At 40.6% G+C, this 19,374-nt stretch overlaps 1 protein-coding gene across 2 annotated transcripts in view; it reads right to left on the bottom strand.

Moving 5' to 3' along the window:
* TRPM8 (transient receptor potential cation channel subfamily M member 8) overlaps positions 1 to 9,040 on the bottom strand; it is a 43,587-nt gene extending 34,547 nt beyond the window's left edge. For both annotated transcript variants that reach the window (XM_062002365.1, XM_062002364.1), the window contains exons 1-3: positions 8,951 to 9,040; positions 5,918 to 5,991; positions 3,237 to 3,393 (exon numbers count right to left, since the gene is read on the bottom strand). In XM_062002365.1, the coding sequence (XP_061858349.1) occupies positions 3,237 to 3,393; positions 5,918 to 5,991; positions 8,951 to 9,040 (321 nt within the window). The remainder of the gene's footprint in view (positions 1 to 3,236; positions 3,394 to 5,917; positions 5,992 to 8,950) is intronic.
* Between the last annotated feature and the right edge of the window lie 10,334 nt (positions 9,041 to 19,374).

Genomic DNA, 19,374 nt, shown 5'->3' on the forward strand with positions numbered 1-19,374 from the left:
AGGCATTTTTCCTAAACCCTGTCAATACACAAAGTACTTTGTATGACTTTGTTCCATCAATAGTTAAGATTTCCAGCTGAATGACTTTTTTTCAAAGCAAGGACCACGTAAAAGATATTGAAGCTGACTCTCCCATACAGCTTATCTGATTCTCTTGTACATCATCATGATGTATAATTGCAAACACATAGCTAAGTTTCAATCGATGCCCACATCTGGCACTTGTCACCTCGAGTCAAGGCTCTACTCGAACGCGTGAGCGACTCGGGTCAGTCGCTTTCTCCGAGGTGCAACGGTGCCATCTCCTGGTATAGCCGGGTAGTGCACCCAACCACCGTGGAGCCAAGCCTCAGAGGCCATGCCAAGCTGCTTCAGTGACTGTACCCAAACATATCAATTTTAAAAAGTATTTTTTAGATTGCTGGATATTAAAACATTAAAAATAGCAAATTAAATGTTCTTGGATGAACCAGGAATCTAAGATGAATCTAGGATGATCTAAGACTCTAGGCAACAGTGCAGAAAAAAACACCATGCAAGCAGGACTTTTGAAATGTAGAGATTACGTTAGTCTGTTTATAACCAGATGAAAGATCATAGGAGACAGATTAAAATAGTATATCCTAGGCACAGGCACTTGTGCTTAGAACTAATATTGAAATGGTATTGATTGAAATAAATATGGACTCAAGACAGACATGTCATTCTCTGAAAGGATGTCTCTCCCTGAGATGTAGGTCCGGTCACTCTAAGGACTGTATTCAGACCATCATCAACACCTTGATAAGGTGGACCTGGTTACATTACACATAAGGCTTGTTAAAGATTGTGTTATTGAAGGATGAGGGACTGATAAAGATGGAATCCTGTGCCTTCTCAGGTGCTAGAGGACTGATATAATATCCTTAATGGCATTAGACTCGCCAAATAGAATAATATGGGTTATACAAAATTTTGTACAGCGTGGGATGTGCTCTTGGGTATGCTGTTCTCCCTAGCACCCGTATATTGACTCTGTGTGTAGGTTGGCTAATTGCACACTGGACATGAATCCTCATTTAGGATAACATTTTTGCCCAGAAATTATTTTGGACTCAATCTCTGTCCTAGAAAGTGCAGTGTGAGGTGTAAAACTTCCCATATCTCACTGACAGTAGTCAGTAATTCTTAAGTAAGTTTGAAATTCTTCCCACCACACATGAGATCAAGAGGAATTATTTTGCAATGTAAAGACTTACAGGTATTTTGCAGCACAGAGAATGATAATATTCTATGTAGAATAGAGAGGTAACATACACAGAATCTTGAGGGTTGGAAGGGACCTTGAAAGACCATCTGGTCCAACTCCCCTGCCAGAGCAGGATCACCTAGAGCAACTCACACAGGAATTTGTCCAGGTGGATTTTGAACATCCCCACAGAAGAAGACTTAACAACTCACCTTGGCAGCCTGTTCCAGTGCTCCGTCATTCTCACAGAGAAGAAATTCTTCCTTTTATTTCTATGGAATCTCTTATGTTCTAGTTTATACCCATTTCCTCTTGTGCTACCATTGGACATCGCTGAGAAGAGCCTGGCTCCATCCTCCTGGCACCGACTCTTTACATATTTGTAAACATTAATGATGTCACACCTCAGTCTTCTCCAAGAACCCCAGCTCCCTCAGCCTTTCAGCAGAAGGGAGATGCTCCTCTCAATGATCTTGGTGGCCCTGCACTGAAATGTCTCTAGCAGTTCCCTGTCCTTCATGAATCAAGGTGTTCAAAACTGGACACAATATATTCCAGATAAGGTCTCATGAGGGCAGAGAAGAAGGGGAGGAAAACCTCTCTTGACCTACTAACCACAACCTTAATCACACCTCAGGATGCCATCAGCCTTCTTAGCCACGAGGGCACATTGCTGGCTCATGAGCATCCTGCTGTCCATCGGGACCCCTATGTCCCTTTCCTCTACACTACTCTCTAAGAGTTCATTTCCTAACCTGTACTGGTCATTCTTTCCCATGCGCAAGTCTCTACACTTGCCCTTGTTGAACATCATTAGATTTCTCCCCACCCAACTTTCCAGCCTGTCCAGGTCTCTTTGGATGACAGCACAACCTTTGAGGATGTGTATCCCTCCAGCCAATATGATGAAGTCATGGATTAGGAGACTCAAAAGGAGTATTTGGAACAAAGTATGCTCTGAAATATGTATGGTGTGGCCTCAACAGTCCTCATGAAGCAACTACAGGTGCACAAACAGATTTCCCAAGGTAGGAAGGAGGACACTGCCTAAGGAATACAGATTTAAGCTTTGAAAAATCATAAATGTTGTAATAGAGTGAATCATACTTTCTTTTGTTATAAGAATATAAAATTTAAGTGATTTTAACAAATAGTTAGTAAATTTATAATTAAGCATAAAAAAGTAAATCTAGGCCTCCTTGATAAAGCTGCTCCCAAGGGAAAAAACATGCATGAGAAGTCAGGCACCATGGGAATGAGAGTGATGACAAGGTAGACTACTCGGAACAAAGCACTTGCAAGCCGTAAAGTATCCAAGAACAATGTTGGGAGCAACTGCTTCAAAGGAAGAACAAAAGGGTTTTGTTATTAACCACTAAGCTACTCACTGTTCCAAAGCCCTATACCATTCCGGTCCAGAAAAACAGATAATCAATAGCTTAAGTCGGTTAATTGGCCAAGTGATTTTGAAATGTATATGAATATGTATAACGTGCAATAAGTGTAAGGTAAAGTAAGGTAACCAATCTATAAGGGGGATGTAATATGGGGTATTAACAAATCAAGATTATAAATCAAGGTAAACCACAATTTTAATGATCAGTAATAAGTAGGCTCTATATGCATAATAGAGAAAAAGAAAAGAAGATTTGGTATAAATATCTGATAATTTTGATGCCTTATTGGACATTCTTTGGGAATGATCTTAGTACCAGGTGAGCATCATTTTGTCCCTGGTGCATGTTGTCAAATAAAGGATGGCTCTGCTTCTCTTTGTCTTGATAAGTTTTCTTCCCAACATTTTTGTAAGTTTCAGTAATGTAGTGTGAAGCTAAAATATGCATGAATGTATTTCTTTATCATCTAACTCCTTCCTTTCCCATTAGAATAAAATCAACTTTAGCTTCACCTTCCCTCTTTTCAAGGACTTCTGCAGCATTGGGTTCAGGATTCTGAATACAGTACAGTCAGCAGGGCCCTGATGTATACCCTTAATATAATCAAATACCTTTCCTCTTTTTCCCAAGTTTTCAAATTGAATGTCCCCAAAGGCATCAGTAGGAAGTTCCTTGGTGTGATTCTTGTAGTTCCATTTTTCACTGGTATTAATCTGAGTGCCCTCTATGTGTTGATTTTCAGGGTATCCACATTTACATAAGTTACCCCTGAAAAGAAAGAACAGACACGAAACCTCAGAGTTATCAACCTGATATGTGCATTAACAAGAGACCATGAGTTTTAACAGCTGACACCATCTTCACGCTTCTCAATCAGAACATTTCCAAGAAATGTTATTCTGAAACAAATCTGGAGCTCGTAGAATATAGAGTGCTAACAGCAGCAGTCACATCAAACAACATTGTGCCAGCACAACTGAACAAGCCAAGCAGCAGACGAAGCTACAGAAGCAGTGGTGCATGGGACTCTACTTGCTTTGCTATATGACAAATTAACAGCTAAGAGGAACCAAACCTTGTCTGAGATCAGCATCTAATCATGCTTCCTCCCACCAGGAACTTGCCTCTAGATAGCACTGGGGAATGGACTGGAGTACATCTCAGGAATCAATCTGTGCTGAGAGATGAGATGACACATCTGGATAGGCCTTACCTATATGACCTCTTTCATTATCACAGACCAAGTTAGGCCACCAGCAGCTTAATTTGAAACCCTACAATCTGTGCATACAAATGAGGAAAATGAACCAGACTCCACCAGAAGTGACCTCATTTGCTGCTAACCTAACGTGTACAGTTGGCTTTTTACTCTTTTGATGCTCTAAAATATGAGTTCATTAGGATGATTACTAAGTGTAATTTTTTTCCATGGAAACTCAGCACCTCACTAGTGCATAAGTAAGCCCAAGACATATTCACATCAAGAGGAAATGGGCATCTGTCCTCTGAGCAGATTTTGGGGGCAGTTTGCTGTGTTCCTAGCACATTTCCATCACCAAGAGGAGCACTATTTTTACAGTATAGTGCAAATAAGTGATATAATTTTAAAAAAAATGCATCTACTCAAAAAAGATTAAGATGAGAATGTAAATTTATGTGGTTACAGTGACCTTTATAGTTAGCTGGCAGACTGCAAAGATAACACTGGGTAACACCCTCCTGTGAAGATTGCTGTAAAGGTAAGTCACAGTATGTCTTTCTGAAGGAGAGAAAACTTAAAGTGTATCTTCTACTGTAACTTGTAAATAAAATCAATTTACCTTAAAAACAGACAAAAATATGTCTTGCAATCCTCTCCCAGTGGGCTTTTAGGAAGAGAAGCTGATAACTACGAGCTCTCATCCTTTGTTGGTCCTTGGCCAGACATACCATTTTAGATGGCAGAAAAGGACTCTAAGGAAGAGTTTCTGAAATGAGACTAATTCTCCTCCCTCCCTCTCCAAGGAGAATCTCTGAGCTTCAGAAGCAGAATAGGGTTCCTGAGAGCTCTCAGAGTTCTATATTAAGACTTCTGCATTTGCAATAGTTTGATCACTTTTCTCCTGAGACTATTAAAAAAAAACAAAACAAAACCAAACCCAAAAGGAACGTTACGGTCCTCAGACTTGCATTGCATGATGTTTGTGCCTGAAAATGGAGCAAAGGTAATAGCCTGTCTTAAGAAAACATCAGCCTGAGCAAAACTTAGTGATTCTCTCTGCTAGTCTTGTACATGGAATTTGTGATTTGGGTATAAAAGGAAAATCAAAATTATACAAACATTTGATACGGAGACACTTTGTTATACATCAGTGCCATTGATGGTTCTACATCCCAACAAGAACCTCTATATTGCTGCAATTACATATCAAATAGGGAATGTGATGTTGAAACACTTTAACAGAGCTGCTGGAAGACCTGCTGACAAAATCAGCACAGAGGGCAGGCCCCGAGTTTTGCACCAAGTTACTGTGGAGTATCTCAACCTGAGATATTGCCAGGTTGCACAGAAACTCCAGACAATCCAGAGCAGTGGTTTCTAAGGTGGGGAGACACACTATATAAAGTGAAAAAAAAACATTAAAATAGTGTTTATTTTCTCTTTATCTCATCCTTTTTAAATTGCTTGATTGTGTCTTTTTAGAACACACACAATACTGTTAGCATAGAAGATGTGTCAGCTTTATAAACTGATATACATTGGGGACAGGAAGGGGAAAGAAGGAAGGTCACAAGTGGTGGGGAAATTAGGGTAAAAGGAGGTTGTACCCTCCAGCAGGTTGAGAGACCCCACAGGGGAAGAACCCAGAGGACTGTCTCTGTTTACAAAGTAAACTTTTACAGGACTCTGTCTCTGTTGTGAACATGGATCTCTGGAGGCAAGAGTTTTCTGTACAGGTGTATGCTCACAAATATTTTACTGGTGGGGTATGCAATCAAAATAGTTTGGAGAACACTGGTCTAGAGCTGAGAGAAACGCTCCAGGGTGACTGTCCAACCATCAGACTTACAGCTTTTTGGCCACAAATGCAGAATACCCCAGGTACATGCAAATGAGCCAAACCACCAGTGACAAGCAAAGCAGCTGAACGAACAAGACCAAGGTGAGGTTGCTGTGTTTTATTCAGACACTTAAAAAAACAACCCCATGAGTTTGCTCCCCACCCAACTCGTGTCATATGGCTTAGCAGACAGAAATACCCTCAGTTCCCAACCCTTCTGCCCGTAAAACAAGAGAAAAATGTCTTCTTACATTGACTTGGTATCCTTTGTAAAAAAGACACATTCTCTCTTCTTAAAGTTTTCTTGAATGAAGTTGACCAAATCCTTGAAAATAATTGTTTAAAGTTTACTTCTAATAACTCATAAAACTGGAGATACCTCAGTAACAGCATAGTCAGTTAAAACACAAAGACAAGTAGTGCAAATTTCTAAGTCTCCATTCTCAAAGTGGATGGTAGGGGACAAGTAGAAAGTACTGATGGGAGCTGACAGGACATAAAACAGACACCCCCAAAAAAATTCACAAATCAGTATTCCAAAAAGCTAGGGATATTGAGACTTTTATATCTATCAAGAACAATAAACATGAAAGAGGCAAAAGGTGCGTCTTCTCCCCAAAAGTTTTTTGCCCTAATTGGTGCCAGGACATCAGTTCAATTTCAGCTTTTAATCCAAGGTGCATGAAGAAAATGTCTATCTTGATTTCAGTGCACACTACAGGCAGCTGTAGACTAAAGAGCATTTCCATTTTTCTGTTTACATGCATTGTCGTATTTCCAACTGGGAGGCCTGGCTGATTCACCAGAAGGCTGTGCTGCCATTGAGTGAGATCACAGAATCTCAAGGTCCAGAAAAGACCTCGAAAGATCATCTAGCCCAAACCCCCTGCCAGAGCAGGACCACCTAGAGTAGGTCACACAGGAACTCGTCCAGGTGGGTTTTGAATGTCCCCAGAGAAGGAGACTCCATAATATTCCAGTGCTCCAACACCCTCAGAGTGATGAAGTTCTTCCTTGTATTTCCATTGCCCCTTGACCTATCATTGGACATAATTGAGAAGAGAACAGCCTGGCTCCATCCTCCTGACACCCACTCTTTTGCATATTTTACATTCATGAGGTCACCCCTCAGTCTCCTCCAAGCTAAAGAGACCCAACTCCCTCAGCCTTTCACCAAAAGGGAGATGCTCTCTAAGAGTTCATTCTCCAACCTGTACTGGCACTTGGGGTTACTCTTTCCCAGATGCAAGAGTCTATGCTCACCGTTGTTCAGTTTCATTAGATTGCTCCCCACCCAGCTCTCCAGCCTGTCCAGGTCTCATTGAATGGCAGCACAGCCTTCCGGTGTGTCAGCCACTCCCCTCAGTTTAGTATCGTCAGCAAATTTGCTGTTCCTCCATCAAGATCATTAGAGAACATATTAAATAGTAGTGGTTGCAGCACTGACCCCTGAGATCTCAACCAGCTTGAGAGTTGGGCAGAGAGGGACCACATGAGGTTCAACAAGGACAAATGTAGTGTCCTGCACCTGGTTAGAAACAAGCCCATGCACCAGTACAGTCTGGAGGTGACTTCCTGGAGAGCAGCTGTGTTGAGAGGGATGTGGGAGTTCTGGCTGACAGCAAACTAAACATGAGCCAACAATGTGTCTTCGTGGCCAAGAAGGCCATTGGCATTCTGGGATGCATCAAGGAAAGTGAGTCCAGAGGGTTGAGGGAGATTCTCCTCCCCCTCTACTCTGCCCTGGTGAGGTCTCATCTGGAGTCTTGTGTCCAGTTTTCTGTTCCCCAGCTGAAGAGGGACAGAGAACTTCTGGAGAGAGTCCAGCACAGGGCCACCAAGATGATCAGGGGAATGAAGCATCTTCCTTATGAGGAAAGGCTGCAGGAACTGGGGCTGTTTAGTCTGGAGAAGAGGAGACTGCAGGAGGATCTCATTAATATTTACAAATATGTAAATGGTGGATGTCAGGAGGTTGGGACATCAGACTTTTGTCTGTTGTCTCCAGTGACAGGATAAGGGGTAATGGGATGAAGCTGGAACACAAGAAGTTCGGCTTAAGTGTGAGAAAAAACTATTTCACTGTGAGGGTGATGGAGCCCTGGCACAGGCTGCCCAGAGCGGTTGTGCAGTGTCCTTCTGTGGAGGTTTTCTAATCCTGCCTGTACACATTCCTATGAGACCTGATCTAGGTGGACCTGCTTTAGCAGCACGGTTGGACTAGATGATCTCTAAGGTCCCTTCCAACCCCTACCATTCTAGGATTCTGTGAAATGGTCCAGATAGTTCTTTAAAGACTACAGCAATCACTATGTCTTCCCAAGAAAAGAAATAAAGAGATTTATATCTTCTTGGGTAGAGGTTATTTTAGTTCAGCATTAAAAGACCTCAGCAGGAAACCTGTACAACTTCTTCACCACATTCTTTATCTATTAATATATATTAAAGTATAAATTCCACAAGCTCAAGGAAGCATCAAGCTTGGGAAATGAAAATCCATTACTAATCTGCCTCTTCAAGGTAGGAAAAATATCTCACTTGCTAATAACGATTTTGAAGTTTAGGGCTTTTTTTTTAAGCACAGATTGGATTTGCAAGACAAGATTTATATTGGCATGAAAGGAGAAGTCATACAACAATAGCTTAATTTACCATTTTGACAGTATGTTTACTGTTATATAGCAGTTAGAGGAAGATATTCCAATAGAAAAGCATAAAAAGTGTAATATTCAAAACATAGGAAACATAATTATAACATAATTAGCCAGTAAAAAACACAATAATGCAACACACACACACAAAAAAAGGGATAATCAGTTGCTGAAGACCTAAAAGCTACTCATTAGATCTCTTGGAAGCCCATCAGAAGCAAGAAATCTGCCATATATTCACTGAGATCAGCTATCTTTGAGGCTTGAAAGGAATGTTTAACATAATCATATGCTGTCTGCTTTTGCCATCAAGTTGCTCAAAGAAGTAGAAGAAGTTGGGGTCCTCTTTAGAGAGAGAGGATTTGTCTTTAACTGAAATACAGAAAAGGATTTAAAACCAAAATCACTAAGAATGTACAGTAAAGAGTTACAGGGATCAAAAGAAACACAATGCATCCTTAATCTTTAATCATGTCAGCAAAGCACAGCTAGGATCACTGGCTAGGAAAACTGCTACAAAAAGGAAAACTTGATAAATCAATCATCCTTCTCCTGACATGACCTAATTCATAACCACTGTGGCTCACTTCTAAGACAGAACCCAACATTACCAAGGATGTACCAAATACTCACAGCATCACTGCAAGACACATCTATGCTGCGAGACATGCTGGAATAGAGGAGTCTGGAACTCTCAAAATTGCCATTTCTTCGATGCCGCATGCTGCCCATGTGAAGCTAAAAAAGCGTGGCAACAGAGGAAATGAAGAATCAGTGGTCATTTCTTTCACTAGATAAAAACTAGCAAGGACACTTAGTGCCCTAGGAAGGCAAAGAAGGGGTGGTTTGAATCTACTATAAAGAATTAGGAAGTGTATTGAGTCATAAAAAGTGAAACTCACATTCAGAAAAAATATTTTCTCTTTTTTCATACCACAAAGAGACTTTCCTCTGTTTCCCCACTTCAGGCCAACCTTAACCCTCTTTCCCTTCCTATCTGATGGGCAAGCTCAGTATCCATGTACTTGTGCTATTCAGCATTCATATACAGTGAGTAGTTCCTAATCTAATGTATTTGAAAGTTAAAGGGAATGCTAAAAAAACATTTTAATCACAGGGAGAAAGAACAGCAGTTTAAGAAGAATTAGGGCTGACAGTATGTCAGAGCCTTAGAGGCAGGACCTGAACACCACTGCTTCAGGTCTCTGTCTACTCGTGTAACAACAACAGTCAATATGTGCCACTGGAAAAGTAAGTAGCTTTAAAGTTTATTGAATCCAAAAGTTAACAACTCACACTTGGAAACAAACTAACTTTAGTTGTCCTCTAGAATGGATACCTGTACTGATCTCTCTGTCTCTGAAGAAGCTTCACTTACTTTGTACTAGATAATAGAAACAATTTTGTTTATGCTGACAGCAAATATCTAAATTCCCTTTATGTTACTTTGCAAAATAATACTGGAAAAGATCTTTTCCTAAAAGGAAGGTTAGCACACAGCTGCCATGGGGAGTTGAAATTCCACTTTTCCTTCCAGCACTATTTTGTTTCCCGCCTTTCCCTCTCAGGTACACTGGACTTGCTTCTTGGGTAATAGTGCTGCTGTATGGCAAAGAGAATCTCTAGCAGACAGGAGCACACATTCTTCAGCACTGATGAAGCATGCCTGTGTAAATATATCATTTCTGAGATCAAAAACTGACATGTATAAAATAATTTACTGGGATATTACATATATATATATATATATATATATATATATATATATATATATATATACTGGGAAATAATTTACAACAACTTAGGAACGGTACAGTCAGTGTGAAGCTGTAGCCATGAATAGAAGGATGGACCATGATATGTGCAATCCCCAAAGCAGGAAAGAAATGGCAAGTTTCCACAGTAACATGTATATTTATACTTCACAGTCATTTTAAAAATACACTGAAAACATTTCATGTTGTGGGGTAGCACGATTGTCTCAGTGGTGTTCACTTTCACTGTGCATGGTAGAAATCCACAGCTACTTCCCCTAAATTCTTCAGCATGCCTGAGATCTCCATCATTGTCTTTATCACTGTTAAGTGATACAAGAGCACAGAAAACATCCTCTTCCCACTTTCTGCATCCAATAGCAATCATTTAAATCTAAGACAGGGAAAAAAGCTTGAAACCGCATTTCATTGTGGCTAGATTGCCAAGCTCAAAGATTGCTGGTGAATGGAGTTAAATCCAGTTGGTGGCTGGTCACTAATGTTGTTCCCCAGAGCTCAGTGTTTGGGCCAGTTTTAACATATTTATCAATGACCTGAACAAGAGGATTCAGTGAATCCTCAGTAAGTTTGTAGATGACAGCAGGATTTGGACAGGCTAGATTGACAGGCCAATTGTTTGAGGTTCAACAAGGCCAGATGCTGTGTCCTGCACTTGGGCTACAACAACCCCAGGCAATAAAACAGGCTTGGAGAAGAATGACTGGAAAGCTGCCCTGAGGGAAAGGACCTGGGGGTGTTGGTCTACAGGCCAGATGAATATGAGCCAGCAGTGTGCACAGGTGGCCAAAAAGACCAATGGCATCCTGGCTTGGATCAGAAATAGTGTGGCCAGATTGTCATCCCTGTTCTCAGTGCTGGTGTGGCTGCAGCTTGAATACTGTGTTCATTGTTGGTTTCCTCACTACAAGAAGGTGCTGGAGCAGGTCCAGAGATTGGAAATTAATTTAGTGAAGAGTGTGGAACACAAGTCTGATGTGGAGCATTTGAAGGAACTAGGATTGTTTAGCCTGGAGAAAGGGAGGCTGAGGGGAGACATGATCACTCTCCACAACTACTTGACAAGAGGCTGTGGCCAAGGGGATATCAGTCTCTTCTTTCAAGTAACAAACGACAGGACAAGAAGAAATGTCCTCAAGTCTTGCCAGGGGAGGTTTCAATTGAATACTAGGAGGAATTTAGTAACTGAAAGTGTTGTCAAGCACTGGGACACACTTGGGAAGTGGTGAGTCACCAGACCTGCAAGAATTCAAAAGACACGTAGTGGTGGACATAGCATTGTTAGGTTTATAGTTGGGCTCATATTTAAAGGCCTTTTCTAACCTAAACAAGTGTGTGATTGTGTGATCACATTGCAAGCTGAGTAACTGGAACAGTTCAGTGTCCCCAGCTTTTAAGCTACTGAAGTCTCATTTATTCTGCACTGATCTAGTGTTGTATCAAAGTAGGATGCCTAAATAGGTACCTGCACTCAATTCAGGCACAGGTTTTCATTTGTCCACTTAGGACCAGCACCTGTATAAAGCTAGTATTGACCAAAAGCTTCGAGGAACAAAAGAGAGTTAAGGGAACACAATACTGTCTCTCAAAGAACAGCCAAGAGCACAGTGTTTCAAACACAGCTGGTATTATTGTTCCACAGAGAGAAAGGTCTGAGAAGAAAAGGTGACTCTGGAAAACGTAAAACCGGTTAAAAAACCATAAAAACAGTTAAAATCTCAGACTTCCCAAGACAATACTGAGCTGGCTTGCATGTCAGCTGAGAATCATGCAATACTGCAATTAAGACACAAACCTGAAAACCTGGTACACGATCTGGCCTTTGCTCAAACGTCATGTGGACTGTACAGGCAGTTTAGCTTCTAAGCAACACATTGCCTTCCATAGACCTCTACTATGGATATTTGGGAATCTCATCCTAGAGGGACAACAACAAATAAAACCCCTCTTTCCCTTTGAAACTCAATGTCTTCACCTCTCCTCATTTCCAGTCACAATGTGTGCCTCAAATTTCAATTTTCAAAATGTAAGTTCTCAAAACATGTGCCATTGAGAGCTATGCTTTCCCAGCCTATACTTTCCACAGAGAAACACTTTTCAACAGCAGATAAATTTTGCACACTTGCTCAAGATTTCAGACAGTGATGGTCTCAGGTTTATTTCCTTTTTCAGCATTGCATAAAATTGTTAGGCTGTCTCTCAAGTCAAAGCTGCATAAGAAAACAGAGCTCCTGCTTTGAAGGTCATTATCTCCTTTGTGTTAATACCTCTAGCACTTCTCATCTCCAGAGCAAGGATAAAAGTCTGGCAAGCTTTACATCAGATTCAGGAAGAGATTTCACAGCAAACTAAATAAAAGAACTCCTAACAAAAAAGCACTAGAGCAAACTGATCTCCAAAGAGATCATGCACTGCTTCAAAGAGGTCTGGTTGTGTACTGCTTCAGATCTCCAGACCTGATTTGCCCAGGAATAGCAAGGGTCTGTGGAATGAGAGAGCATCTGTTCCTCTAAGGGTATCTACTCAAGGACCTTACCAATGCAAAAAGAGGTAAGAAAAGGAAGAAGCCATAAACAAGAACATGCAGAGAGGTAAACCTGACTGACAGACAATAAAGAAATGATGGGACCTCCAAATCTGCTCAACCTCACTAATTGATAAGGATATGTGGACTACAGGAATGTTTATTCTCACAAGGTTATCTTGTTAAATGGAATACTAAGGAAAAGAGGGAAGCAGTACACAAAAGAGAGAGAGGTTCAAACCTTGCAAACAAACATCATGGAGACAAAGGTAAGAACAAAACACCTTGTTAGTCACAGCAATTGATGGGTTAATAAGAAACTATGCAAGCTAGGACTTTACAGCTGGTGAGGATGTAAACCTGAGGTTCAAGGACGTTGAGGATTAGCTGGTAAAATCCTGTCAGCTGAGGAGAGGAAGGTGGACAGGGAGGAACAAAGAATAGACAGGCATTTAAAAGAGGCCTTTTAGACATGAAACAGGGCCAATGAACCTGTTTGGCTGAGCCTGGTGTCTGATCATTGCAGTCCCTCCTATCTTAAGAAGTTGTTTCTTAACTATTGAGGCAGGGATACTGGGCAAAGGGGCTGTGCCAGGGCTCAAAGGATCTGTATGTGTGCATGTGAACCCCAAGTGTTGTGTGTGTCTCTGCATTAGTAACCTCCTGACTCTGCTAGCACAATGAGAAGGGCTTCGTTAAAGGAATATGAAATACCAGAAGCTCAGCAAGAGAAGTCAGACTACCATTTCTGCTCATTACTTTCCCAAGACCATTTCAGGGCCTGTGGGGCCCTGTGCTGCACATCCATGAAGCAATGTCCAAGGAACCACCTGTGAATCATTTAGAGACTTGGCAGCATCCCTCATTTACTAACAGATGCAAGACCAAACACAGAGGTTCTGGCTGTAGAGAAATACAGTTGGCTTTACCTTCCTTAAGTATAGGACTATCTGTTGTCCATCTATAGGCCTGCCTGGCTTTTCACAAATCCTCCAAAGACCAAACAAGTCCAGAGTCCTGCAGGTAACAAGCCCCTTCCTTGCATGACCCTGACTTCAGAGCAAATCAAAAGGTCCAGTCCTCCATCAAAGACTAGTAACTCTCAGTTCATTTCCACGAGTGTAAGCAAGATAGAAGACAACAACTGACCTTGGTGTTTAGGTAACAATAACTTTCACTGAGCACCCCAAACAATTTAGAACCTATTTCCCTCTCCAGGCAGGATATATGCTTTGCACATTTTGCTTAGTGCAAGGATGGTTTCCAGGCATGAGCTAGAAGCAGGAGATGCAATATCAAAGCTCCAGCAGTTCCTCTTCTATAAAGAGAGGCTGTGAGAGGAATTTAAATGGTTAGGGAAACAAAGTAATCATCTTGTCCTTGTGAACTGCTAACTTTGGCAACAATCAAGACCATGGCTGAGACCATTGTCCCTAAAATCACGGGATCATTAAAAACAAAGTAAAACTTCACATACCCACCTTCCACCATAACACTTAACTAAGACTGGCAGATACGCATTGGGAGATATACTTCTTAGTAATTCAGCAATTCTTATCAGTTTATACAACTGATGTTTGGTACAAAGATGTTTTTAAAGCTGTACTTCGAGACAAAAGTTTCATGGGAGGAAATACATTTTGGTCTGGATGTATGCAATCTATTGACAGTATTAATTGTTGATTTGTTTAGTAAGTTAACACTAGAAGAGTGACTATGGACATAATTGTACAGAGAGACAATTAAAAGGAGATGAGAGCATTTAATTATTAATTCAAAATAGGAAAGGATTTCAAGTTTGTCTCACTGCTTTGGTAAATAATTGATAAGAATGTACATGCTGCAAAGAAACTGAAAAAAAGTTAGGGAAAGTGCAAAGGAACTCTGGAAACCTCGGACTTGTTTCTAAATTTATGTTCTGAAGAGCTGCATGGATACCATAGCACGTACCTGATATTTGTGAGCAAAGATTGTTAACTCCTCAAGTGTTAGAGCTAACACAGCAATTAATCGTGCATTAATTGTACTTCCGAAGATGCGACACAGTTGCAGTCTATGTAACAAGAAAATGCAGTTCATTTTCTATCACATTTCACACACATGAAATATATAAGATGACATTTTAAAAGCAGAGGCTAGTGAAATAAAGCATATCTTTTTAACTTATTTTAAGAGTAATAACCATCAGATAAACACCAGATTAATCCTCTAAGACTAATATCATGACCTCCACAGCACTTGAAGGACCACACTCTGAGGAAATTTTCAGTTTGAAGGTGACTAACAAAAAAGTGACAAAAAATAATTAGTTCTAAAGAGACATGAATAAATAGACTTTTAAAAAAGAAAGCAACTGAAAACCAAGACAAGCATATATCCTCTGAAAGATTTCAGATATATTTAATAGTTATTTGTGTTAACATAATTCTAGCAACTGGCTTTGTGAGAAAGCTCTCAAAAAGGAAGGATGTTGCTTCAAATGCACAGCTACCTCAATTTCAGCATATTCAAAGAGCAGCATATTCTTCAGTACAGAAAAAATTAACAACCTAATCATGTACCACTGTGAAGCACTTACCAAAGTCTCCAGAATATGTCCCAGCAATCCTACTGAAATCATTACTCAGTGAGGAAGGTTTTGATGTAATATACTTCAGCTTGCAATGCTCCACCTTCTTTATTGGTGTCATGCTTTCGTTTTAAGGGAGGGCACAGTGGAAGATACAATGAACAGGATCAAGCAACAGCAGAATTATTCAGCAATTAATAACGAAGGCAGGCATAGTAGCAGCACAACACAGAAAATGACAGTTGAAAGTTATTTGTAAGAGAACAGCAATGCTTCTGTATCGCTTGCTGCCAATATAGCACAGAAAGTATTAACAATAAAGCCCCTAATTTATGCAATCAACAGCACTATTAAAAAGCCAGAAGTATAAGAAAATGCTTATGGGAATAAATATTTTAATGTATCAGAAGATGCAGAGTCCTGCATCTGGGAAGGAACAACCCCATGAACCAGTACAGGCTGGGATTTAAACTGCTGAAGAGCAGCTCTACAGAGAGAGACTTGGGAGTCCTGATTGATAATAAGCTAAACATGAGCCAGCAATGTGCCCTCGTGGCCAAGAAGGCCAATGGCATCCTGGGATGCATCAAGAAGATTATGGCCAGCAGGTCAAGGAAGGTTCTTCTCCCTCTCTACTCTGCCCTGGTAAGGTCTCATCTGGAGTTCTGTGTCCAGTTTTGGGCTCCCCAGCTCAAGAGAAACAGAGAACTTCTGGAGAGAGTCCAGCACAGGGCCACCAAGATGATCAGGGGACTGGAGCATCTTTCATACAAGGAAAGGCTGTGGGAACTGGGGCTGCTTAGTCTAGAGAAGAGGAGACTGAAGGGAGATCTTATTAACATTTACAAATATCTAACCTAGCATGCAATCAGTGTGCTAGGACATATAAGCAAAAAAAGCACAGCTGAAGCATTTCTACAGCTTTTGCAAGAGCAGGAATAACTTTTCTCTCCAGTCACATTGAGACAAATACTGCAGCCCTGAAAGGACCTATGAAGAGGTCCAGATAAGTTATCAATCCAGATAAGATATTCTTCAGTGGTAGAATTGGGACCAGAGATAGATCTTTCCAGTCTGCAGCCTGGCCTCAGAGCAACCGCTCCTTCTATCATGGAGATATAGAATCATAGAATGGTAGGGGTTGGAAGGGACCTTTAGAGATCATCTAGTCCAACCCCCTGTGGAAGCAGGTTCACCTAGATCAGGTCACATAGGAACATGTCCAGGCAGGTCTTGAAGGCCTCCACAACTCCTCTGGGCAGCCTGTGCCAGGGCTCCATCACTCTCACGGTGAAATAGTTTTTTCTTATGTTTAAATGGAACTTTTTGTGTTCCAGCTTCATCCCATTACCCTTGTCCTGTTGCTAGATACAATAGAAAAAAGGGATGTCCCAACCTCCTGACACCAACCCTTTAGATATTTATAAATGTTAATAAGATCCCCCCTCAGTCTCCTCTTCTCCAGACTAAACAGCCCCAGTTCCTGCAGCCTTTGCTCATATGAAAGATGCTCCAGTCCCCTGATCATCTTGGTGGCCCTGCGCTGGACTCTCTCCAGCCCTTCCCTGTCCCTCTTGAGCTGAGGAGCCCAGAACTGGACACAGGACTCCAGATGAGGCCTCACCAGGGCAGAGTAGAGAGGGAGAAGAACCTTCCTTGACCTGCTGGCCACACTCTTCTTGATGCATCCCAGGATACCATTGGCCTTCTTGGCCACGAGGGCACATTGCTGGCTCATGTTTAGCTTATTATCAATCAGGACTCCCAGGTCTCTCTCTGCAGAGCTGCTCTCCAGCAGGTCAATCCCCAGCATGTACTGGTGCATGGGGTTGTTCCTTCCCAGATGTAGGACTCTGCACTTGTCCTTGTTGAACCTCATGAGGTTCCCCTTTGCCCAGCTCTCAAGAGATATCTTTTTGTACCTTGAATCTCATGTATCTGTATTTGCATGAGTTTTCACTTGTGAGTTTAACTTCATACTGCAGCACCTAATGGCTCTGTCTACCATAAAATACATACTGCACACCAGCAATTCTTGATTTAGGAACAGGCAGCTCCTCCATTTTCTTTCTCTGTCACCTTGGTTATCCAATTAGTTCAATGAACTGGAGAAGCATAGACATTAAATGTTACTAAGATCATAAAATGATATCCACAAAAAAATAAGACTTTACTAAAGCCATAACACCTGTAATTTCATACCTGTCTCTCCACTTCCCGTCATGTCAGTTAGCATCACACAACTAACCTTAAGTTGATAGTAAAATGTGATTAAGAGTTTAAATTATTGATGGCTATTGCAGTTTACGTTTTATTTGCTGACCCAAAGAAGTTATTCATTTCCTTGCTCAAACTTAATCAATGTAGAGTGAAGGTTCATTACCTGTGAAACTTTTACTAGAACACAGCAAGCACCAGGGACTTTTTATTTATGTCAAGAGGCACTGTCAGGTTTTATAGCATGGAATTATTCTTGGGTCATCTGTTGCTATCTGAAATTCAGAAAAGAGCTCAAGCAAATGCATAAATAATTTGCTGAGGGATATTGTTTTGTTTAGTGACAGGCCTGGTAGTGTTAAGTTAGTGGTAGAATTCAATGATCTTATAGGTTTTTTCCATCCATGATGACTCTGTGATACTATGATAAAAATATAGCTGGGTTTTGCAACACTATTGAGGCAAGATGGATAAAATGGCAAAAAGGTGAAATACTTTGTCGAGTGCTAATCACCATAATTCCCTAATCTAAATTCTCCCCTTAGCTAACCAGAGAGAACAAAATCCAAACCCTGTCCTAGAACAGACAGGATACTTAGCAATTAGAGAAGCTTAATTTAAATGTTACATGGAGATTCACAAAGAATATTTATATCAAAGAAATCTTTCTGCATTTCTTTTGTTTCATCTATAGGCTGTTCATGATGTTCCTGTTTCTGAGCAGGAAACAGACACTGATGCAGTTACACATAGAAGTTAATTTACTGTGTATGACTTTCCTTTCCTACTCCCTTTTATTACTTCCTATAAAGACTCACTTTCCCTTTCTATCCAAACTGCAGAAATTCACCTTAAGCAGGGGTAACCTTATGCACCTCCTTACCCTTTTTATGTTGTGATTGATTCTGGATTCATAACCACTGGGGAGAACAAAATCACTTCATCATATTTCCAGGTTAGATACTACATTTCTCAACAGCATTAGAAGAGAAGAAGAAGAAATCAATGAAAATTATGAAATGTGAACTATGAGATATTACTTTAGTACTTATCCTCAAAAGCACCTTGAATATCATTAGCACAAGCGCAACAAACCTGGGGAGAAATAAAGATAGTTATCTGCCATTTCAATTCTATGCCCTTTGTCTCATCTGGCTCCCTAAATGCCCACATGTTCTCAGCAAAGGAGAGAAGTTACTTGTTTGTGTCTTTTACCATTTCCCAGCTCTGACTAAGGGGAACATCTGAAGCTGCTACTATATGGATGGCGGGTCAACAGTCTAGCAACAGGCACCGCAAAAAGCATTGATGTGATAAAACAGAGGAAATTCTCCAAATCAAATAAAAAGAACAAGGATGGACTCCCCGTGCAGTCCCACACTTGTCCTTTTTTACCAAAGAGAGTCCAACCTGAAGCATAGACATGTTAAGCTCCATTACAGTAGTATTTTAGTAACAAAAATATGGCAGAGGGTTTTGGTCTTCAAGAATCTTGTGGAAACAGCTACTCAAGAGACACAGTTCTGTCAATAGGCAACACTTTCTGTTCTCTTATTTCTTCCTGTATTCAGAACTGTGAGAGATAAAGTTTCATAAAAGATACTTAGCTCCAGTGCATCTTACTCCTTTTTAATGGAAAAACCTTGTAGAACGGTATATTTTTTGGCTGGCTGCTCAAGTCACAAGGACTTAACTACCCAAACCAATTTTGTTTTTTTTAGCCGTTTGCCTTTCCAAAGTATGTTACAAGATATTCTATTAAGTTTACAATGACACACTAAGTAGTACACAAAAGAGAACACAACCTAGTGCAAAATGGCAGCATTTTGGCTGTTACAGATATTTTAACTGTTCAAAATGGATTATTAACAGACTGCAAATCTATTAGAAGCATCTCTAGCTAGTCTCACTTTAAAAGGACAGTCTTCTAGACAAATGTGTGACCTTGTCAAGATACAGAGACCTTGCATTATGA

The sequence above is a fragment of the Colius striatus genome, chromosome 9 (assembly GCF_028858725.1).
Source record: "Colius striatus isolate bColStr4 chromosome 9, bColStr4.1.hap1, whole genome shotgun sequence".
Lineage (NCBI taxonomy): Eukaryota > Metazoa > Chordata > Aves > Coliiformes > Coliidae > Colius > Colius striatus.